The sequence below is a fragment of the Antechinus flavipes genome, chromosome 4 (genome assembly GCF_016432865.1).
Source record: "Antechinus flavipes isolate AdamAnt ecotype Samford, QLD, Australia chromosome 4, AdamAnt_v2, whole genome shotgun sequence".
In the NCBI taxonomy this organism is placed as follows: domain Eukaryota; kingdom Metazoa; phylum Chordata; class Mammalia; order Dasyuromorphia; family Dasyuridae; genus Antechinus; species Antechinus flavipes.
The window spans coordinates 452,000,180-452,024,392 of record NC_067401.1 but is presented as its reverse complement, the minus strand read 5'-3'; the positions used below and the strand labels follow the sequence as shown (position 1 = coordinate 452,024,392).

Below are 24,213 nucleotides of genomic sequence, written 5' to 3'. Positions count from 1 at the left end.
TACAGACCTTCTTTCTCTTTTAATCTCTTGATCTCTACTTTCTCAAAACCCTGGGACAGTTAGGTAGCAAATGGCAAGAGCACAGCACATGGAGTTAGGACGATCTGAATTCAAATCCAGTCTGAGACACTCTCGTAAACCTGACTGAGTAAGCTACTTCATTCTACCTCAGTTTCCTCATTTGTAAAATGGAGAAGGGAATCTCAAACTACTCCAATAGCTTTGCCATCAAAACTCCATGAGCTGACAAAGAGTTGGATTCAACAATAACAAGAAGGTAATAATAATAAAAGAGCTGGTCAACAAACTAAGAATTTTGAGGGAGAAGCCATCAATCACTTCCATCTCAGGGAATAAGGGAACATGCAAGAGAGGAGGTGCTACTTGGTTGGACTCTGAAGAAGGGGTCAGATTTTGATAATGAAATAGGGGAAGCAAGCAGAAGGGGAAACATGAGCAAAGTTATAAAGACCAGCAAGCATAAGTGCAGGGATGACTAAAAGCCCAGCTGGACTAGAAAAAAGTGCACAAGAAGGTCGAGAACCTGATGAGATTGGAAAAAGTAGTTTGGAGCAGACTGAATACTCTGCATTTATGGCTTTGTATGGATGCTAAAACCTAATAGCAATAATAGTATTCTAATAAGTATGGCTACTATTATTATAATAACAATAAATAGCATTTATATGATGCTTTAATATTTGCAAAATGCTTTTCAAATATGATCTCATTTGATCCTCATAGCAACCCTGGAAAGTAAGTACTATTATTATCTCCATTTTACAAACAAGAAAACTAAAAGGGGTTGCATTTAGAGCACTGGAGTTGACCCTTGATGGAAATTGGATTTCTGAAAGATAAAAGTGGGGAGGGAGTGCTTTCCAGAATGGGAGAGAGCCAGAACAAAGGCATGAAAATGGAATAAGGAGGACTGTGTCATGGGAACAATAAGTAGAAGAGTTTGGCTGTAGAATAGAAAGCTTAATGGGTAAGAAGACTGGAAAAGTTTTTTTGGAAATAGTTAAATACATCCAAGAGGTAATGAGGAATCACTGCACTTTATTGAGTAGGGAAGTAAAATGGTTAGACCTGAGTTTTAAGAAATTTACTTTGTCAGATGATGGCAAGGCTGGATTGGACGATGTAGAGATGAAGCAGAAAGACCATTTAAGAGGCTTTTGTAATAGTCCAGGTGAGAGTGACTGAAGACCTGAGTGAAGAGGGTGGCTGTGGGAGTGTAGAGAGGAGTCATGGAGGAGGCTATGGGAGAGATGTTATGGAGGTAGAAATGACAAGATTTAGCAAATAATGGGCTTTGTGAAAGAAGGCCCCCGAGGATGAGAACTTAGATGTTGGGAACTTCAAGAGATATGAAATTCAATAGAAGAATGGATTTGGGGGAGAACCAAGAAGTGAGGGATAATTTTAAGGGGGTCAGATAATGACTATATCTATCTATATGTGTGTGTGTGTGTGTGTGTGTGTGTGTGTGTATGTATATACACATGTATATATGCAGGATGCTTTTTGAAGTTGAACATGCCTAATCGGCATTTTCTCATTGCTTTCTTAAGTCTATATAATCAATAGAACAACAAATCAAGACCTGACTTCTAATCTGCTGACTTCTGAGGTAGGAATGCTCACACTGGTAACTTTACAATTATATCAAGACACAGTGAGAGCTGCCCTAAGCACACCCTGGACTAATGTGCTAGTCTAAGAACTTGGGGAGAGACAGTGAATAGAGAGAGCCCTATTTTACAGATGAGGAAACTGAAGTCCAGACAGAGAAGTGATGTACACAAAGTCAGCTGGGGAGTACGTAGTAAAGTTAGTATTGGAAGGCCATTTCCTTGTTTCCAATCTAATTCTCTTTGTTCCTCCCTACTTTAAATCTCTTCCACCTTGTTTGGGCTAGTCACCACGTCAGGCAATTTTTTCCACTTTAGCCCAGGGTTTTCCCATGACCCCCTCCCCCCCCCCCATTTCTTGGCTACTTGAAGAAAGATGATGGAAGACCAGAGAATCATAGGCGTGAGGCTGATAGGGACCATCAAAGGCATCCAGAGTGAATGGCCTATCCAGGGTCAAGCAGAAGAGCCACGTTTCCAAGCCAGGTCTCCTGACTCTGGACCTAACTTCTTTCAGCTGTTTCACCCTCCCTCCTGAAAGCAATGGGATGGGGAGGGGTCCAATCACCTGCCACTGAGTAACTTTGATGACAGCTTACATTTATACAACAACTAGTTCCCATGACCTTGACTTCTTTGATAAAAAGGAAAATCCTTTATAAGGCAGCAAGTATGAATATTGCTATAATCATTTTATCGAGGAGGAAAGTATCTTGAGCTCTCTTGGATTTTTGGCTATCCAATCTCTTGCTTTGGAAATCAGCCCAACGTGGGACCCCTTAGCCTGGTCAGAACTCCTCTGTGTTCTTCCTATGAAGTTTTGTTTCACTCCTGGGTCTTTCTGCCATCTTTTCTAGTCAAAACAACAAACATTTATTAAGCACCTCTGATGGGCGGGGCACTGTCCTAAGTGCTTTTCAAGGCCATGATTTGGACACATCTATGCCATGGGTCATTCCCATTAACAAGACTCCATCTGTTTTCTCACAGTGATTGTGGAGTAATGGAATCTTTCCCCAGTTTCAAATAAATGTTACACGTCCAGTGCACATGCAATCCTGTCTAGATACAATTTTCAGTAAATTAAGGTAATTTATTCATATGAGAACTCATAGATTTCCCTATTTACCAGCACCATGAGAACCTGTCCTCCACAAGCACCCAAGGCTATCTTGATAAAATTCAATCCACTACCAGAAACTGGAAAATGAATGGATGCCCATCAATTGGAGAATGGCTGGGTAAATTGTGGTATATGAATGTTATGGAATATTATTGTTCTGTAAGAAATGACCAGCAGGATGAATACAGAGAGGACTGGCGAGACTTACATGAACTGATGCTAAGTGAAATGAGCAGAACCAGGAGATCATTATACACTTCGACAACGATACTGTATGAGGACATATTTTGATGGAAGTGGATTTCTTTGACAAAGAGACCTAACTAAGTTTCAATTGATAAATGACGGACATAAGCAGCTACACCCAAAGAAAGAACACTGGGAAACGAATGTGAACTATCTGCATTTTTGTTTTTCTTCCCGGTTATTTATACCTTCTGAATCCAATTCTCCCTATGCAACAAGAGAACTGTTCGGTTCTGCAAACATATATTGTATCTAGGATATACTGCAACCTATCCAACATATAAAGGACTGCTTGCCATCTAGGGGAGGGGGTGGAGGGAGGGAGGGGAAAAAAAATCGGAACAGAAACGAGTGTCAATATAAAGTAATTATTAAATAAAAAATTAAAAAATAAAAAAAATAAAATAAAATATAAAGCAGAGAGTCTTTAAAAAAAAATTCAATCCACTAAGCACTTATTGAATGCCTTTTGCATGCAAGGCCTTGTTCTTTTCAGAAGTGTTGGGTTATAAAGAATACAAAGATAATATAAAAGTCTCAGACCTCAAGAATCTTAAATTCAAAGAGAAACAATTCTCATGGAGGGGAGGAGACAAGAACGTCACAGAATCTGGGGGAGCAGAGTTGGAAAGGACTTTGTTCATCATCTCATCCAGATTTACTTTACAAATTGGGAGCCACAGAGAAGTCACATGATTTCATCATGCAGGTAGATCTTGAATTCAAATCTCCAGACTCCAGATATCCTGTATCCCAATGTCCAGTCCAGACGGTTATCCAGATGGATTCTGAAGTTTCCCCACGAGGACTCCAAGATCTCCTTTGTGAACTTCTAAACAAAATCTATACCCAATGATGACTCTCTCATCGAAATAAAATCTTTCTTCTCTTTGTTTAAACTCATTTCTTCTTATTTAAGAGCAGCAGATTAGCACCTTGATTTCTTTGCCCTTCCTCACTGTTGAAGGCACTGATTAGGTAATCTCTCTTTTCTCCAGATGAAATCAAAATCACTTTACCTCATCATTTTTCTTTGTTTGAAACTCCTGACTGCCATTTTCTAAGCCTTTAAGAAATGTAATTTCTCTTCATTGGACTCTCTCCAATTTCTACCCATCCATCTTCTTATGTGGAATTTCAAACTATACCCAGTACTTTATCGCCAGCCACCATAGTTCTCAAAAAGATGTCTGACAGAGCCTCCCACTATTTTATCCCAAATGTTAAATGCTCAAACTTCCTGCTCTTTGATTATATTTCTCCGGTCTCTCCCATTTAAGACTATATTTGTCCATTCAAATTATTTTCAACATTTAGGAGAAAAGATAACTGAGAGAATATAGACTGAGATCTGGAGGATCTCATCCAAACCCCTCTTGTTATAGATCAAGATACGGACATAGACAGCTTGTGCCAGAGCTCTCCCCCATAACCTTTGACCCCAAAGGGCAGGCTGAGGAATTCGAGCTGAATCTGGGTTTGCTGAATATCTGTGCTTCCCCTCACTTTTAGTTTAAAAAACCAACCTCATTTGATACCCATTTATCAATGTTTGTAAGTAACTGCTAAACTGTCGTAGCCTTCTTTAATATCTGATTATCTGAGCATGGTGATTATGAGCTTCTTTCAATTCACAGCAAGATTAATTAACAAAGTTCTGGTGAGTCTTCTGGCTGGGCTGCTCTCTGCCCTCTGCCCTCCAGAGTGAACTTGTCTAAATTCTTGTCCTAAAACTTTAGAATTTGCAGAGAAATCAGCTTCTTCCTATCATGAATTTTCTTGTCACGGGCAAAATAAATAAGCTGCGGATTAAATGAGTGCTTTAGTGGGAATCTGAATAGGTAGACAGGTCAGCAGGCAGAGAAGGGGCAGGAAAGCCTTCTGGAAGATGGGAAGGTCTATGACAGAAGAGTCTTCAGCAGAAGCCTCCAGGCCATCTACAAACCACACGGCCTGCACTCGAGCCATAACTCCCATCTCCCCTACTTCTGGGACTTTGGGCTGGAGGTCCCCATCTGGGAGGTGGGAGCTGGGCCCACCTTGCCCAGAACTGGACTCCCCACTGTTTCTTAGCTGTCTACCACCTTCCCTCTCTTTCCAGCTCCCCTTTATTCATTTTCTTCCCCATTAGAACCTAGCAAACTCCTTGAGGGGAGGCTCTGCATGTCTTGCCTTGGTTTACTGATCACCCTCCCCAGCTGTTTAGCACTGGGCCTGGCACATAGTAAGCCCGTAGTAATTCTATTTGCCCATCCACCTGGTGGAGAACCTTTCAGTATTTTACATATATTGCCTCACTTGATCCTCACAACAGTTCTATGGGAGAGCTACTCCCAGTAGCGTCATTCTGATTTTATCCCCAGCCTCAACATTGTCAACTGGAAGCCAGTGTTCTAGCTTCCAAAATGGCTGCTATTCACCATACCAGGCTATCTGAGATGAGCTTGCTGCGTTCTAAGGAACTCTTAATTTTCTTTATTTTTTGTTCTTCTGTCATAAAAAAGGCCATTTGGCAGAGAAAACAGACACTGGGGACAGAGGAACTGGATTCAAATCCCTCCATTGCTATTTCCTATCTATGTGACCTTGGCCAATAAGTAACTTCTCTGTTCCATCGGTCCTGTATCTATCCCTTAGTCCCTGCATCAGTTCCTTATCCTCCCTGAATTTCAGTTTACCCATCTGTAAAACGGGGAGAGTGGACCACATGGCCCCCTAAGGTCTCTTTCCAGTTCTCAGTTTTATGAAATCCTCCAATGAATTATTCTGTGTCTGTCTTAATCTTTTTGTTCTCCAGAAAACAAATCTTTCTGAAAGCAGATTTCTCTTCTCTCTTGGGACTGAAGAGTCGACTTCTTTCTCTTGTGCTTTCCCTAACACTAGGATCCAACTAAGGGATAAACCAGACTGGGCTTATTCCCACCTGGCGTCCGCTGAAAGAAATTGGCTTGCGGCCCCTGGTCCTCCCCCTTCAGTCTGCACAGGATGGAGTCCCTGAAGGAAAAGAATGGCAGCATCCGAGGGAGCAGTGGGCCGGGTTCCCGTCTGGCCAAAGCAGCCAGACACAAAGGGCGACATCCAGGCTCTCCTGACCCGGAGAGCTTTGCTCAGGGACAGCCTTGGTGGAGGAAGGGGCAGCGGGGGAGCAGCTGGGGCCCACGTGATTTTCCGCAGCCGATTTCTGAGATTTGCGCAGTTACTTCCGTTCCTTAGTTCACGGGCATTATGGAGCACTGCTGGGTGGCAGACACACACCGGTGGTCCCCATGCTTAAGGGCCTTCCCAGAGCAGAGGGGGACGGAGGACAAAAGGTACAAAATGTGAAACTTTAACCTACAGAAAGGTCTGCCCCGGCCCAGCACAGAGCCGTGCTTGGGGCTGTCACTGAGGAGTTCCAGGTCCCACTCCTTGGTCCGCCCCTCTCCCAGGGAAGCTTCATCACAGGGGCAGGGGCGCGGAGGGCCTTCACGGGCATCCCAGGGCGGCGACTGGGGGCCAGGGAGCGTGTCTGGGGATTCAAAGACTCAAGTCCAGATGTTCTGACTCCGGAACTGGTGATTCCATTGCTACAGGGAACAGCCCCCTGATACCAGGGACCCCAAATCCTTCATCTTGGGGCTAACCTGGGCATGACCCCCTCTGAACTTGGACAGACTGGTCCTCAGACCACATGGCCCATCCCTACACTCCAGGCAAATGGTGATGGTTTCAGTTCTTGCAAATGGCGGCTGGAGCAAGGTGGGGGCGGGGGTCACCCTCAGACCCCAATGGCGGCTGGAGCAAGGGGGGTGGGGGTCACCCTCAGACCCCAAGGGCGGCTGGAGCAAGGGGGGTGGGGGTCACCCTCAGACCCCAAGGGCGGCTGGAGCAAGGTGGGGGCGGGGGTCACCCTCAGACCCCAATGGCGGCTGGAGCAAGGTGGGGGTGGGGGTCACCCTCAGACCCCAGCGTGCCATTAAATGAAGAGCACCACAGGCGGACTTGCCTCGGAGCGGTTGTGTTCGCACTTAGTTGGGGGCAGTTCCCCCAGTCCCGGTGCAATCAGCGGCAGGGTTTGGGCTGAGCTGGAGCAGCCGGCCGGGCTCCAGGTGGGACCCCCGCACCGCGTCAGCCTGTTGGCTCGGGCCGCCCCTCGCGCCTCGGCAGGGAAATGCGAGTGGGCTCCCAGCGGGCGAGCAGCCTTTGGCCGGGCCCCGGACAGCCCCCCGGCCTCCTCGGACGGGTCACCGCGGGCCGGACACGGCCTCGGAGAACTCCGGGAGCATCTCCCATCAGGAGACTGTTACAGGGACAGCCGCGGTCGTGGCCCAGGGAAAGCTCCCTCTCAGGGCCCCGGAGCTCCCAGAGCGGCCCCCACGGAAGGAGACACGTTCTGGACACACCGTCCGTCCCCCGGCCTTTCGCTGATGTCGGGCGGGGGGAGGGGCTGGGAATGGGGCTGCCGGAAGTCGGCCCCGCCCCCTCCCCAAAGGTTTGCCGGCCCCGCCCTCTCGGCCTCGGGCTGGGTCCGTGAGCAGACAGAGGGTCTGTCCCGGAGGAAGCCCCCCGGCCCCGCCGCGAACCCGGCCGCCCCTCGCCCCTCCAGGCGGGCTCTCACGGCTTTGCTCTGTGCACCACGGGCCCGCCAGTTGGGCTTACGGCTTTTTAACACTCGCAATGTACAAGCGCAGCGGGGCGGGGAATGGCCCCCGAGGTACCGAATTTGGCAGCCGGCACCGAGGCTGGAGGCGGGCCCGCCCCCGAGGGAGTCCCCCCCCCCTCCGCCGCTGGGCCCGGGGCCTTGTCCGGTCTGCTCCCCCGCCCCCGCCCCGCCCGAGGCCTTTGCCAAGGCAACAGCCGGAGGAAAGGCGCCCCCGGCCCCGGCGCCCCTCGGACCGAGGGGGACACAGAGGCTGGGCGGGCCCGTGACCTGCCGGGAAGGGTCAGGGCTGAAGTCGGTCCCGCACGCATCTCTCCGTGCAAACCCACGCATCCGTGCGGCGGCCCCCGGGGTCCCCGTGCACAGAACACGCGTGCGCAGCGGTTCCGTGGGCGGGGTGTACATGCATCTGTGGGCGCGCTGCATGTGCGCAGGCGTGTCCGTGTACAGATACCGGAGGCGGTATCTACCTGTGTGTCTAGGCAGAAGCGAGCCAGGTATCCGGCTCTGCCTCGTATATGTAACGTGTGTGCGTGGGCCCTACACGTGTGTCTGCATAACATGCGCACATACATAACGTGCGTGTCCACATGTGTAACGTGCGTAGATATTGCGTGTGTGATAGATACTACATATACGTCCCTATATAACTTGTGTGCATCGATATTTACATATGTGTGCGTATGTATAACACGCATGTGGAGGCACTCACACACGTACCACGCGTGCGCAGACTGTGGCCTGTATGTAACACACATGTGTGTGGGTGCCCGTGTGTATAACACGCGTGTGGAGGCGCTCACACACGTACCACGCGTGCGCAGACTGTGGCCTGTATGTAACACACATGTGTGTGGGTGCCCGTGTGTATAACACGCGTGTGGAGGCGCTCACACACGTACCACGCGTGCGCAGACTGTGGCCTGTATGTAACCCATGGGTGGGGGTGGCCCCCTCTACGTCGGTCCATAAGATCCGTGTCCGCCCCGAGCCGCTGCCGCAGTCCGGACCAGGCTGCCTGGGTTCCCGCACTGCGCCGCCTCTGCCCGGCACAAGCCCGGGCCCTCCGCCCTCTGGCTGCGCCCCCGCCAGCCTGCCCCGGAGCCAGCGGTGGAATGAGGGGCTCCCGCCCAGGCCGCCCCAGGGCCCCCCGTCCCCCCTCAGAACTGCTGCACTTCCTGCTCCGGGGGAGTTTCTCTTTCCAGGGGGAAGCTTCCCTTCGGGCCACATCCCCCCCAGCCTCCCTGGGGGCTTGTTTTTAATCGGAGGGAAGGAGCCGAGGGCTCAGGGAGCCTCAGTCCCGGCAGCACCAGGGCTCTCCCTCCCCGTGCCTAACGTCCCGGACCTTGGGCCGGCCGCTGGCCGGGACACGCGGCGTCTCCCGCTGGTTCCAAGAGCCAGCGGCTCTCCCGGGAAAGGCAATGGTCCCTGACTGGGGGGACCGGAGGGGGCACCGCTCCTCCCGCCCCCACCCCGACTTACCCAAAAGTCCTAAGAGAACATAGCCAAAGATGACCACGGTGAAGAAGAGGCAGCACAGGACATCCGTACAGCTCCTGGGAACAGACAGAGGGAAGAGGTGAAGGAAGGCAGGCCCGGGTCCGCTGCCCGAGCCCCCCACGGTCCCCGCTCCCTCCGCTCCAAGGCCCCCTCGCCAGTCCTGGCGTTCGGCCTCTGCCCCCTCTGGGTTCCCCGCACCGGGCACAAGGTGGGCACAAAGCGGGCACAAGGCGGGCACAAGGTGGGCACAAAGCGGGCACAAGGCGGGCACAAAGTGGGCACAAAGCGGGCACAAAGCGGGCACAAAGCGGGCACAAAGCGGACACAAGGTGGGCACAAAGCGGGCACAAGGCGGGCACAAAGCGGGCACAAAGCGGGCACAAAGCGGGCACAAAGCGGGCACAAGGCGGGCACAAGGCGGGCACAAAGCGGCCACAAGGCGGGCACAAAGCGGGCACAAGGCGGGCACAAGGCGGGCACAAAGCGGACACAAGGCGGGCACAAAGCGGGCACAAGGCAGGCACAAGGCGGGCACAAGGCGGGCACAAGGTGGGCACAAGGTGGGCACAAAGCGGGCACAAGGCGGGCACAAGGCGGGCACTCGGAAACATTTGCCGGCGGGTCCCTGGGGCCGGACAAAGAAGGGCAGAAGGTCCCAGGGAGGGCCCGACTCCAGCCCCCGAGGCCAGCGGAGGTGAAGCCGCGGTGCTTTACCAGCCACTAGCCCCGCGGGGACGCCTGGATGAGCCGGGCTCTCAGTAGCTCTTTACAAACGTGATCTCCTTTAAGCCCATGATGACCTCGGGAAGCAGACGCCAGTATAAGCTCATGGTGTGGACGAGGTGGCCGGGCCGCAGGTTCCCAAAGCTCCTGAGCTCTGGGGCCGCATTGGAACGCGGCTCTCCTGCCTCCGGGCGCCCGCTGCTTGTGCAGATTCCCACATTAATGGGACGGTTCCGTGGGGGCGGGGTCCCAACAGCTCCTCGCGGACACGAATGTTCCGCTTCTTTGGATCTCTGCCGCGCCACAGAGCAGGGAATAGAGGGGCTTTTAGCGTCGGGAGACCCTGGTTTGCGTTTTATGGCGGACGTCCATCCTGGCCATGTGGCCATCAGTCTCCACAGCCATGAAATGAGGGGGTTGGAGGAAACAGATGCTCCCTCCTTGTAAAGGCGACATCTACTGAAGTAACTTCAGACTGTTTGAAATTGTGCTTGGAAGTGATTTCTTTCCCTTATTTCCCTCTAATAACCTCTTTTTTTCTTTTCTGGTTCTCAGAGACATAACAAGGATGGAACCGCAAGGACTTTGGCTTGGGTTGGCCACCCGCTGGTGCTCTTCCTTTCACAATACAAACAAACGAACTCACCACCAAGTCCACAAGAATAAGGGATTCAAATGGGAAGTCGGGGCAGGTAACACTTTTAACCCGGTTCCTTGGTTGCTGTGTTGACAAATTCTACTCAATTTGGGGTTTTTTGCTTCTCTTTAAAAAATAGTTTTTATTACAAACAAAACTAATGCAAACAAGATTAGAAGGGAAGCAACAAACTGGGAAAACATCTTCACAGTTAAAGGTTCTGATAAAGGCCTCATTTCCAAAATATAGAGAGAATCAACTCTAATTTATAAGAAATCAAGCCATTCTCCAATTGATAAATGGTCAAAGGATATGAACAGACAATTCTCAGACAAAGAAATTGAAACTATTTCTAGCCATATGAAAAGATGCCCCAAGTCATTATTAATCAGAGAAATGCAAATTAAGACCACTCTGAGATACCACTACACACCTGTCAAGTTGGCTAAGATGACAGGAAAAAATAATGATGAATGTTGGAGGGGATGCGGGAAAACAGGGACAGTATCAATATATCTAAAGCACTTACCAACTTTAAAGTAGGATATAATGCCAGTTACAACGATGGTGTCGATGACGGTACTCTGGGTGATGGTATACGCCCTCCCCCTTCTGGTAGATGCTGCTTAAATGTTTCTTTAGCTCCCCCACCCTCCCACCCCCTTGTACCACGCAAGGTGCCGGAATGACTGCTGACATCTCTGATGATCCTACCAAGGAAAGGGGTAGAAGAGGAAATCATCATCTGAAAAATCCACACCCATGACTCCTCGGGGTTTGATCCCCCTCAGGGGATCAGGAATGAGGGTCTGGACGAAGGCAGAAGTTCACTTTTTTGTACCCTGAAATGGAGGGTCAGAGGAAATCAAGGTTCCCAGCAGTTCAAGGAAGGGCTGAAGACCATTCCTCCAGCCCTCCCCCCCTCTCCCAAGCCCAGACTGCACAGGATTGTGTAACACAGGAGGTGCCGGCTAAGGACCACTCAGCCCACCTCAAAGGCGGATCTAAGAGCAAAGCAGAATCGCAGTAGCTCCAAAAAACCACGAGATGCACAAATTTAGAGCCGTCTCCCCTCCAAATGTTCACGTGGATTATTTGTGCCCGACGTGTGGCAGGACTTCTGAGTTTGGATCTGCCTGAGCAGCCACATCTGGACACACTGGACCTTGACTCCCAACATGGTGATGACACTTTGCTCCTCTTCCAGAATGAGGACATTAACCAGCTAAAGAACGAACCCATAATGGATGTAGTGGGGGACGCTGAACAGTGAAAAGGTTGCCAGTTCCCGGCCAGTAAAGAAGTGCCGGAAACCAGAAGAGCCCAGGAAAGGGCCACATCTCAAGCCCTTATCACAGTGGTTGGGACATGGTAAGCACTTAATGGATTTCTCTTTGGGTCTCTCTCTTTGTCTCTCTGTCTGTCTCTCTCTCGGTGTCTCTGTCTCTGCCTATATCTCCATCTCCATCTCTCTTCCATTTCTCTTAACTCCATCTCTCCCCCTCCCCTTCTCTCTCTCTCTCTCTCTCTCTGTCTCTCTCTCTCTCTCTCTCTCTCTCTCTCTCTCTGTCTTTCTTTTTCTCTTTCTGTCTGTTTCACTCTGTGTGTCTATCTCTTTCTCTTCCATTTCGTTCTGTTTTTTTCTTTCATCCTTTTCTTTACCCCATTATAAAAATCAATTAGCACACAGTCTAACATTAAACATAAAGTCCTAGTGGGATAGTGAATAGTAGTAAAACCACAAGGACCCTTTCTGTCTGATTACATTGAACATAAAGATAAAAAACGTGAAAACTAGGCAGGGAAGGGGAATGCTTTCTTCTCATCTCCTGGCTGAGCGTAGCCGGGGCCAAGCCGCCTTGGGTGGAGGGAAAACAGCAGCTGCTTCACCCTGAGCCTGACACACCGAATTCGGAATAAGGTTCTCAAACTGTCAGTGAAGTTGTTAGATGGGCCCAGGATCTAATAAGGGATGAGATGCCTGCAGGTAAAGAGACTTAGCAAGAGAAAACGGCAGTTCTTGAATTATAAATCACTGAGTTGTCAAACCTGTGTGTATAATCAAAATTACCAGGAAGACAAAGGAAGGGGGAGATCTGGGGCCCCCTGCCTTCCCGTCAGCCCCTCCCCTCAGGTATATTCATACCTTCAGATTGTGTGGAACAGGAGCAGTGAATGAGCTGAAGACTGACAAGCAAGAGGCACATCCGCAGGAGAGGGCACAGTTGTCAAAACTAAAACATCCCTTTTGTCCTGAATTCAATTACCAAGAGCTCTAAAGGGGCGGGGTTCTGTCTTAGGAGTTCTATTTCTCTCTGTGCCAAATTATAACCCACAGGAGATAACCACTAGACAGCACTATCCCTCTTTTTGGCTACAAGATGCCTTCCCTGAATAATTCACCCTTTTATTCTTGGGTGCTTTTCGGTCAGAATGTGAATTATGGTATAAGTGGGGCTGTCTTGAAGTCTTTTGTGTTCAGAGACCAGCTTTGAACAAAGAGTAGAGCCCAGCCCGTGGTAACATGGGCCATTTTTTAAGAGCCAAGGAGTAGCAGGAACACCCTGAAAAAGGGACCACAGGAGCAGAGTTTCAGATGAATTTCCTGGAGGAGAGAGAGTTTCCCTCCACTTCCTGTAGGGATTTTGCTTTAGTTTGGCGGCTTAGGAAGGGCCACAGATCTGGAACATCACTTAGCACAGCACTTGGCACATAACAGACACTTAAGAACACTTATTGACTGACTAGAACCGGAAGAGGTTTTCTACCGCTCCCCCTCTCCCAGAAGAGGTTACCCATCCCACTTCACCAGATAAGAAAACTGAGAGTAAGTGACTGGTCCAAAGCTACCCAGGGAGTACCAGAGGCGAGATCTGAACACGGGTCCTTTCCCCCAAGTCGGTGTGATTTCTGCCATTCCACGAAGAGTTACTGAGAGTCTGCCGACAAGGCTTTCGGATTGCCAGGCAGTTCCTTTCTCTCCCAATAATCTGTCCATGTTACTTCCTTTGGACAGATTGAAAATAAAAGGCAGAGAGAAAAGTTGAGACATCTCGGGGAAAGTCATCATGGAGCAAAGGCCCTTTGGGCTCACCCAACCCTCCTGGCACATTAGGGTCAGGATAGGCTCCTTAAACAGGAGCCTTGTTCTGGATGATGTCCAAAGCTCTTCTGGGTCTCAGACTCTATGCCTTGAATGCAGCATAGGCAGGGATGAAACCGGGCCTTTAACATTTCCCATTTTTCTTGATTTTTTCCTAATTGGGCAAATGAGTTTTCCAGAGTCACAATTCACTGTCGGGCTGACCATTTCCCTCGAAATGCCCTTCGAGACAGATCCCCCATAAAAACCCCAGCTTCTGCTCCCAAGAACAAGGGAGCCCCCTTGCTCCGAGCCGGCAGCCCCGGCGGGCCTCCAGCCGCCTTCTCAGAGGGCAGCTTTCCGGCATCAGTCGGGCACGGATCATTCCCGTCCTCTTCTTCCCCGAGGCGAAAGCTCAGTTCGAAATCCTGCCGCTGCAGTTTCACTTCAGGGCTAGAAGGAAGCCTCCGCCGCGCCTCCGACAGAACATCAGTCCGCGCTTAATGAGCCCGATCCGACCGCCGGGCCGATGCTTCCACATGGACGCTCAGCTCCCAGGGCAGAGCTCCCGGCCCTCTGAAGGGCGCTGCTCCGTGGTTCCGTGGGCAGCTGGGGGAAGGCACCAGGCCACCCAGGACCACTCACCCCCACAAGCTGTTCGGTGGGAAAGGGCGGCTCTTCCGCCGCCGATGCTGGCGATTCTGTCCACTGTGGACTCTTTGGTTCGCAGTCTCAGCCGGCTCTCTGCCGGCACCGGTTCTGGCGTGGATTAGAATTAAGGATGTTGCTCAGCACTGTCCCCGGCATCCAGTAGGTGCTTAAAAGAGGTGATTGAGGTAAAATTCTTTGAAGATACTTCCAAATATCAGCCCCAACCCTGATGCAATCTTCAGTGCAGCAAAAGAAGGGAATTTCCGGGAATACTGTGATGAAGTTTCTCCTGTTGTCCCTGGCCAAACCAGTTTATATTCATTTCTTGGTCTCACAATTGATAAAAGAGAGAGAAACTCGAGTCTCCCAGAGAGGTCAAAAGGGAGACTTGAGATCATGCCATCTAAAATCAGCTGAAGGCACTGGAGCTACGTGGCCTGAGAAGACTAGGAGGGCCCAGCAGCGGGAGCTGCTGAAGGCTGGTGCTTGGGATGAGGATCCAGTTTCTTTGGGTTGGCCTTGGAAGGCAGAACCAGGAATAACTGGCAGAGGCTCCAAAGGCCAGGTTAGAGGATGTCAGGAAAAGTTTAAGAGCTGTCCCCAGTGGGCTTCTTGGGAACCAGGAGCCTCCCCATCCCTAAACCAACGATTAAAGACAATACTTATACATATTCCGTTTCTTTCCAGTCAGCACAAAGCTGTTAAGGTGGGAAATTAAAGGACTTCCGAGCATCCTGGGAATGAAGCTTAATGGAGAAAACACATTTAAAGTAATTAAATTGACATTCTACCAGTCTTAACATATACTTCAAAAACGGGAAAGTGGTCTGTCACTCATTTGGAAAACACACTGACAAAAAAGGAGAAATGGACCACATTAATGACACAAAGGGTTTATCACTCTAATGGAAAAGTTAATCTGCTGTTCCATTGAGTCGACTCTTTGTGACCCCGTGGACCATTCTGCCCATGGAGCTTTCTTGGCAAAGATATTGGAGGGGTCGCCATTTCTTTCTCCAGCTCAAGTTACAGGTGAGGAAAATCAGATTGAGTGATTTGCCCAGGGTCACACAGCCAGTGAGTGTCTGAGATCAAATTTGAACTCGCCTTCTTGACACCCGGTCCACTGCTCTATCCACTGAGCCACCTCTAGCTGCTATGGAAAAATGAATACTTCTCATCAAAACAGAGGAAGAGGATTGTCTCTGGACAGTAATAACTACTAAACAGGTTTAAAATTTTTAAAAAAAACACGTTTTAAGCTTAGAGAAATGCTTCTGGAAGGAAGGAGCTAAAGTCCATCAGATTACAGTAAAAGCTGATGATGGGCACCCGTCGCTGAATTTGTCAAATGTATGACAATGTGCTTGCCTCCAGATGGAGCTTATAGTAGGACAGAGGGCCAGGAGACGACTTGAAAGCCCCTCTGTGGCCATTTTGGGGGCTAATGTCCACACGAAGTGAACCTTATATACATAGATAATATGTACACTTTATATAAATATACATATACACATGAAGTGAACCCTATATAAATATATAATATGCATGTATATATGTTATATATGTGTATATATAGAGATATTATATGTATATATGTACATATGTGTGTATATGTATTGTGTATATTACATATGTGTGTATATATATATAAAGTAATAATATGTATGTATCTAAAGTAAGACCAGACACTGACTGAGACATCCAGATTCATATAAGGACATGAAAGGGAGGCACCAGCAGGTGGACATGGTTCTGTCCAAAAGGAGCCAAAACTTGGGGGCTGATGAAAGAGGCAGGGGAGTGGAAGAAGACATGCATGACATCACAGCCATCTGCAATCATTTAGTGCCTACAGAATACCAAGGAAGACAATTGACCTGGGGGCCAGAAATAGTCATCAGAAAACTACTTATATTTCATAAATGAAGAGGGGACACCTAGACCTACTACACCTAAAGGCTTAAAACACTCTCGAGAACTCAATAAATAAATTGTATGGGAGATGAGTCATTGTCACATAATAAAAGTGCCTACAATTAACCAGAGAAAGCAGAGGATGGCATAAAGTTAAGGGCATTTTAATAGACATCACCGTACCAGCTAGCTCTGATTTCTCCACTACATGCAGTGAAAAACTTCCAAAATATAAAGAGCTAGAAAAAGGATGAGCACCGTGTGAGCGGGTGTGCTCCATCTGCCGCCAGGACTGTCCCAAGGATGCTTTCAGTGAAGCCGACGGAGTTCTTTTATCTGCTTGGGTAATAATGGTTTCCCAAGCTCTTTACTTAATGTGCATTATCTCATTTGGTCTTTACTGGGAAGTAATTACCACATTATCCCTATTTTACAGGTGAGGAAACTGAGGCACAAAGCATGAGGGGACTTGCCCAGGGTCACAGAGCCAGGGAAAGTCGGAGGCTAGATCTGAACTCATCTTCCGACTGCAGTCCGGCACACCATCCCCTGGGGTATCCAGGGGCATCTCTAGGTAACACTCCCCCAGAATGTAAAAATGAGAATGAGACAAAAAGAATAGCTCACACTGAGATGCAGTTCAAGGTCTGCAAGGTGCTCAGCCAGTTCCTGGGTCCTCCGCACTCCCGGGGATAGGCGCCATTATGAGCCTATTTTGCCATCTTGCAGAAGCCCCCTCCTCTCCGCTGATTTGGGCTTTCTGTCCTGATGACATCTGAGAGTTCTAGATCACAGAGGCCACACTGGCCTTCAGATCATCCAGTCTGGCTCCTTTGTGACAGGTGAGAAAATGGTCCCAGAGTGTTTAAAGGCCACAAAGCCAAAGCGGAGGTAGAATGGGAACCCCGTTCCTCCAGGCTTTGGAAGAAGCTGCGGGCATCATTCCAATCTCCTTGCATAAGCACCAGATTCCTCTGTGACCTCCATGACTTCCCAATTTTGGTTACCTATACTCTGGGTGCCCTTTCTCTCCATCTCACCACCCTTCCCTCGTGCTCCCATTTAAACAGGATCTCCTCCTTTAAGCCTTAGGGGCTCTCCCTAGTTGGGAATGCTCTTCCTTTGCTTGCCTTCCTAGACTGAAAGAGCAAGAGGAGCAGAACTGGACCAGCTCCTAGTGACTGCCCTGCATCTATTCATCCATTTTGGGAATCCTATAGGGCAGGAGATGCAAGTAGGGAGCTATGGAAAAGCTTGGGGGTTGGGGTTTGCTTGGCCAGCTAGTTCTATCACTGGCGGACCAGGAAGGAGTACTTATCAGTCTTTGGAGAGGGGACTGCTCAGTCGTTCTGTCACACAGTCATACCTAACTCTTCATGGCCCCATGGACCATAGCACACTGGACCCTTCTCTCCTCCGCTGTCTCACCACATCTGTCCAAGCTTGTGTTCATCATTTCGATGTCACCCTCTCTCCATCTCATCCTCTTCCATCCCCTTCTTCAATCTTTCCCAACATCAGGGTCTTTGCCAGTGAGTCCCGTCTTCTCATTATGTGGCCAAAGTATCTAAGTTTCAGCTTCAGTATTTGACCTTCTAATGGAGAGCATGGATTCATTCCCTTAAGTATCGATTAATTTGATCTTACTGTACAATGGACTCTAAACTCTTCTTCAGCCCCAGAATTTGGAAGTATGGACTCTGGTTATCAACCTCTCTTATAATCTGACCCCGATAGCCGTATGAGGCTACTGGGAAAGCCATAGCTTTGATTTTTATTGATAGTCTGCTGTCCAAACGTGCCAGAACTTTCCCTCCAAGGAGCGGGGTCTTTGCCTTAAGGATGCTGTCCCCAGGCAGCTTCCCCATGCATTTCCAGGGTGGTGTTTCCTTTGCTGCTTGTGTTCCTAGCAGCCCTGCCAGACTGCTGCAAGCCACCTGAGGTCACTGGCACAGACAGCATCAGGAAGGGGTGAAAGGGGAGGAATGGGTGTTCCTGGGTCAGCAAGAGCTTTGTCCCAGAGTGCTCCCCTCTTGGGCACACGGCTGGTCAGAGGTGGAGCTCCCCCGAAGCAGATGCTACAGGACTCAGCTCCTGGGTAGCACTGGCTGTTGCCAGACCACGGGCTCCATCTAGACTGAGTCAGTATCTCAATGATCCTTATAGTTCCTCAGCACTCACTATGATGCACTTCATATGGTAGGAGCTTGATAAGTGGCTGATGGAATGGATGAATGAGATGAAACTTCACCTTTCTCCCATGTCTGAGTCCTGGAAATACAACTTTTACACTCAAAGGGCCCAGTAACGATACTATAAGATATTGAGTTTTCCCTTCATGCCATTACATTTTTTAAATGTTTCCAAATAGATGGCATGCTATTAGGCATGTGTCACAGGGAAGAATAAATAAGTGTCTTTGATCACATTCTTGTTTCAGTCTTCAGTCAAAAAAAAAACCCAAACACTTATAAACAGATAAATGAATAAAATGAATGTCAAAGCATATTATTGTGCTGTAAGAAAAGCGTGAGAATGAAGCAGAACCAGGAAACAGCATCTATGACTGTGAACATATAAATGTAGGGAATAGAGATAGAGAGACTGTCGAAACTTCTGAGTAATATGACATTCTAATCACTGAGCTCAGCTCCAAAGAAAATATAAGGAAGACAACTCCCACCCCTTTCTAGTCATTCCTTTGCAGTGCGGGAGGAGGGACCTGAATGTGCAATATTGCATATGTCAGGGTTTTTTTTAATTTATGGAGGTTAATTTGCTGAATCTTTTATTCCTTCTTCTCTTTTTTAAATTTTAAAAATTGTTTATTTGAATTATTTATTATAATGGATGACTTTCTGGCAGGGAATGGGGAGAGGTACAGCAGAAAATATTAGTGATGTAAAATACAAAAGGCCAATAAAATTTATATTTATTTTTTTATTTTGCAAATGAGAGGTAGGAAAGGTGGGAATGAGGACAGTATCTCTCATTGCCTTATACTGAGCTTCTAAAAGATGCTTCCCCGCTTAGCATGTAGCTCACAGCATCTCTAACTTTGAGGAGTCAGTGTGGAGTAACCGAGTATCAGAGGAAGAAGTCAAGAAAAGCCAGGTCCCAATGCTGCACTTACTAGTCAGAGGCCAAGGACAAGCCTTTTACCTTCATCAGCCTTACCTGCAAAATCCAGGTAATAGAACGGACTTCTTGTGGGGCTCAAGTAAGATGCTGGAGGCAAATGTGCTTTGTAAACCTTAAGGTGCTATGTAAATATGCCAGTTCTTGTTATTATTATTAATGATTGTTATCATTATCCCAGGGTGGCCGGGGCTCCAAACCTCCCACCACACTCCTGAGGAGCTCAGGAAGGGTTTATAGAGCAATAAAGGGAAGCCTCGATAAATATTTCACAACTAGACTATTGGGAAGAGGAAGTTCTAAATTTTATCTATGATATTTATGCTTTCTAACGTCTAGAAAATCAACAAAACACTAAATCAAGCCTTGATTTGTGGTGATTGCCAATTTTCTGGGGGTGTAAATGTACCCGCTGGAAGTTTAACAAGCTGGTGAGAGCTAGCCCCAGAGAGCCCTGAAATGAGATCAGTGGGGCAAAGTTCTTGGCTATCTTTAACTCTCTAGGGAATTGTCATCTATTATGATGATTGTTTATAAGGTAAAGACTAATGATTCCTCCTTGTAGAACTGCAAAATATGAAAAATTTGCCTTTTAAGCCTTCATTAATCAAACGTTTGTGCTCATTTGAATTTGTGGCTTCTTTTTTATTAGAGGCCACTTTTTTATGTCCCTACCTATTAAAAAGAAACCCCTACTATTCTCTTCAGGGTGACACTCTATACTCAACAGGCAATGCTGTGCTTTGCTCCTTCTCAAACTAGCCACTGGTCTCTGTGGACCCGGATAACCCAACAAGAATAAAGCTCATTTCTGCACCCCTTTCCAACCAGCTCCAAATCAAGACAAATTTGGACAGAGCTCTCTGTCTCCAGGGACCCTTTCACCATACCCTGCCTATAAATGGCTCTCAGAGTCACTGACATTTTCTGTAGTTTCCTGACTCTGCCCCCAGGAGGCTACCTTTCCCACTCCCCATCTCCTACCATGGACAGGGATTCTTTTGAATTTTTTTATTTTTTATTTGTATCTCTGTCCCATTTAGTGCCACCCCTGCAACATGTATCTAATAAATCTTTCTGTTTCGCTCTCTGTCTCTCTTCCTCCTTCCCTCTCTCATATTAAATTCCAATGCTTGATAGTAGCCCCCAAAGAAAATCACTGCGGCTTTAATTTATTTAGGTCACTTTATAAAGGAGAAACTTAGAATAATCTGGGTTTTGAAATTTAAACAGTAACAAGAAAAAATGAAGCGCCTACAACCATTACTATAGGCACTGGGATCACAAAGACATTAAACCTTCAATCAACCCTCCAGTCCATATGCAGCCCTAAGTCCTTACTTCCCAGTAGAGATCAGGAGATCCATCATGAATGAATGTGTATTTCCACTCAGTGGGCAGCCCAGTGGGAGAAGCCAAGAGTTGGGCTCCTGCCAAACGAACACATTCAGTTCATCCAAGATGGCAGTTCATTCAGTCCCCATTATTTAAAAAAAAAAAAGATTTCAGATCAAATTATGAGCAAGAAAGGAGGTTCTGTCTCCCTTCTACTGCTTCCTGCCTTTAAATCTTGACAGACAGCAGGCAAGATTCCACTAGATTTAGAAATGGAATCAAGAGATTTGTCAACTAATTCAACGAGGATGAGGGACATCCCGCACCTTGGCCATTGAAAATCACCCTTTAGACATGTGTTCAGGATGGTTTTCCAAGGATAGGAAAGTACTGTTTCCTTCTGTCTTTACACGTATAAAATAAATGCACCTTCAAACAAGCGAAAAATCTCAAAATATTTTGGGGGAGACATCTGCTCATGGCCTGTCCAACTCCTAGAGTCAGAAAACCAAGTTTTTACTGCCTAGCTGACCCTCACGTTTCCTATTCGATTTCCTGCCTTCATACCCTTCCTGCCGGCAAGGCAGACACACCACACCACAGTCTCCCGAGTTCCTCCAGGTTCAACCCAAGTAACACCCACTACTGGTAACATCTCCCGACCAGTCCTCCTTCTTTAATTCTCAGCCCTTTGGAAATTAATTTATCTGTATGTGTAAGGATGGAGAGGTCACTGAGATGGCCCACTGCTTACAATCAGTGAAAATCTGTTACTCCCGATACCTTAAAAGGCTGATTTAATCAATCAATCAGAAATGGGAACTGGATGTGAATGTCACCTGAGCACAAACCCCAAGTCATCAGCAAGGTATTTCAGCTCGGTACAGCAGGAAGACAGTTTGGATTGACTAAGAGCTGATTGTAACTTGGTGGGTGTTGGTTAAAAATAGCAAAGTGGTTCACAGTCCACGGTTTCTAGAGTCTGGCAGCTGAGTGTAGAAGCCTTATTCCAGCTAACCCCAGGAGAGAGAATCTTCTGGGAGAGAAGAGCTCTGACCTATCCTCAGTTTTGGACTCCTCATCTCAATCTCAGGACTACTCCTGGCCTTCTGAGGGAATTGAGAGGTAGATTTTCCCCTCCAAGTTCTAGCAGCATCCTCAGACAGTAATAACTATTGAGGCAAGAAGAGACTGAACATGAAGAAAGAAATGAAAAAGTCTGTAAGAAAGAAGCTGCAGACCTAAAAGGAAGTCCCAGGAAAAGGGACTTCTGAAGTTCTCTGTGCGCAAGTCTCCTGTAACTGTATTTTTTCTGCTGGATTTTAGAGACACTTAATGGAAAGTTGTTTGTTTAGGAATGTAAGAAATGCTCATTTTAAAATCTAATTGCCTGGTTCGTTAATGGATACAATTAGTAATCATGGCAGAAAGCACACTGGTTAATCCCCCTAGGACCCTGAAAAGATGAATCATAGCCAAGCTCTGGGGACCCAGTCTTCAGTGGGAGATGGGAGAGAAAGTCTAGAGCCTGGGCTGTTCCAACAATTGGGTCCATCAGTGGTGTTGAAGTCAGATGGAAATGGGGCCACTTAAAAACCATATATTAACTTTGCCATGTACTGTATGGTTTTTATTTATTTTGTTAGGTATTTTCCAATTATATTTGAATCAGGATCAAGCCAAAAAAATGCTGTGCGTTCCAAGAGGGAAGGGATTATTGGGGTTTTGCCTCTGTATCCCCAGCACCCAAGTCACTGCCTTGCACACAGTAGGTCCTTAAAATGTGTCAGTTATATTAAATAGCTTCTAGCCCAGGCTCTGCCCCCCCTCCCAGTCATTTCACTTCTGGGCCTGAGCTCCCACTGTATATCTTGACAGGGATTTGCACGGGCGTCTTAATGGCCCCTTCAAGCTCCAGCATTCCATAATTCCCTCATTTTTCTCCATGAAGGTTTGCCAATACACCTCACTTATGATCTACAGGCCTGGTTACTCTCGGAGAGGAATACTCTTCCAAATCAATCTCCACCAAAAACGTGTGGGGTCTTTATGATGGAGTTCAAGATTGACCACAAATCTACTCGTTGACGACTATTGAGCATCCAATTAAACTTGGAAGATCACCTCAGGGGCCCAGCAAAGATGATGCATCCTCTATTTGCAATGGCCCCCTTGCCTGCAACTTCCCAAGATGAGGAGCCCAGGTATTCTGAGCCATCACAGTGAGACAGCTGTCATTGCCCCACATCCTAGGTTCAGTTCCGAACTAATCGCGCCAGCCAGATACAAGGAAACCAGGCCAAAGGAGCCTCTTTGTCTCTGTGACTGCCACTATTAAAGGTTAAACATTTTAGATGATTAACACAGACAGACTGAACAGGAGGAGCCCTTCCCCAAATCGGGGGGAGCTAAAGCCTGCTTCAGTGCCGGGAAAGGCGGTTGCCTAGCTGCTATCCATTCCGACAAAATCGGGAGTTGCTAAATCTTAGCTCCAGGTAATTACATACTTCACATTCAGATGGTTAAATAATTCTTGACATTGCTGCTCAATGGAAAGGTGTTTGCAATTTAAATCCGGAGACATTAAACTCCTGCTGTTGCCGTTATCCCAAGCTATACATTAAACACAAAATTTCTTGGTCTAAAGCTGGATCATGCTTTCAGCATTTGACATAAAATTTATCACAAAATATAGCAGCGAGTCTCTTTCATTACAACATAAGATACCCAGAAAAGCACATGAATAGTAAATCTGGGAGTCATTAGACTCCTTTTCAGTTTATCCTTACTAAGAAATGGCCCCATTTGTCTTACAAGCAAAGGGAAAAGGCGAAGGCGGGAAGAGGGGGGTGTTATAACAGAGCAAAGTGAACCTGTAGCCATGGGAATGTGGCTTTCCTGCTGTCTCCAAGGACTTCCTCCTGCAGCCAGGCTTGGTCTGACATCTTGTGAGCCTTGCCCCATGTTCCAAAGTTATCCCCCTTTCCATCGCACTCCCCCCAATATTAGAACACCATCCCAACAGCATGGCATAGAAGTAGAAGAGCTGTAAATTTAACTGGGGCGTAACTCTTTCTCTGATACTTATTACAAAATCACTTTCTCATGCCTTAGTTTCCTTATGTGTAAAATAAAATAAGGAAGCTGGACTAAGTGGCCTTGAAGGTTCCTTCCGGGACTCAGTCGGTGATCTACTGAGCCTCTCTGGGCTGCACTTTTCTCAACTATAAAAAGAGATGTCAGACTAGATGACTTAGATGGTTGTTTATTCCATAAATATGTGTTAATCATTTATCATGCTAAGCATGGGAGATACAAGAAAGACAAAAAAGGCAGCAAGTGCCCTCAAGAAGCTTGTGGTCTAATGGGGGTAACACAACATATAAGGGGGAACTCCCAGAAAAGGGTAGGATGGGGTGGGCTGCTGAGCCTCTTTAAGTGGAGAGAATGGGAGGAATTTTCCATTTCTGTGTCCAGAGGCTGAGGGCATCCATGAGGTGTGAGTACCAAAGCCGATGCCCTCTCAGAAATGAGATCCATGTAATGACCCCTGGATGACTGGGAACACAACTATCTAGCCACTTCCCC

The 24,213-nt window shown here is 47.7% G+C and overlaps 1 protein-coding gene across 1 annotated transcript in view; it reads right to left on the bottom strand.

The window, feature by feature from the left end:
• The window catches only part of SLC44A5 (solute carrier family 44 member 5), a 244,435-nt gene that overhangs the window by 94,875 nt on the left and 125,347 nt on the right, over nucleotides 1–24,213 (bottom strand). Inside the window, exon 4 of the mRNA XM_051996842.1 lies at nucleotides 9,125–9,198. Coding sequence (XP_051852802.1) covers nucleotides 9,125–9,198 — 74 coding nt within the window. The remainder of the gene's footprint in view (nucleotides 1–9,124; nucleotides 9,199–24,213) is intronic.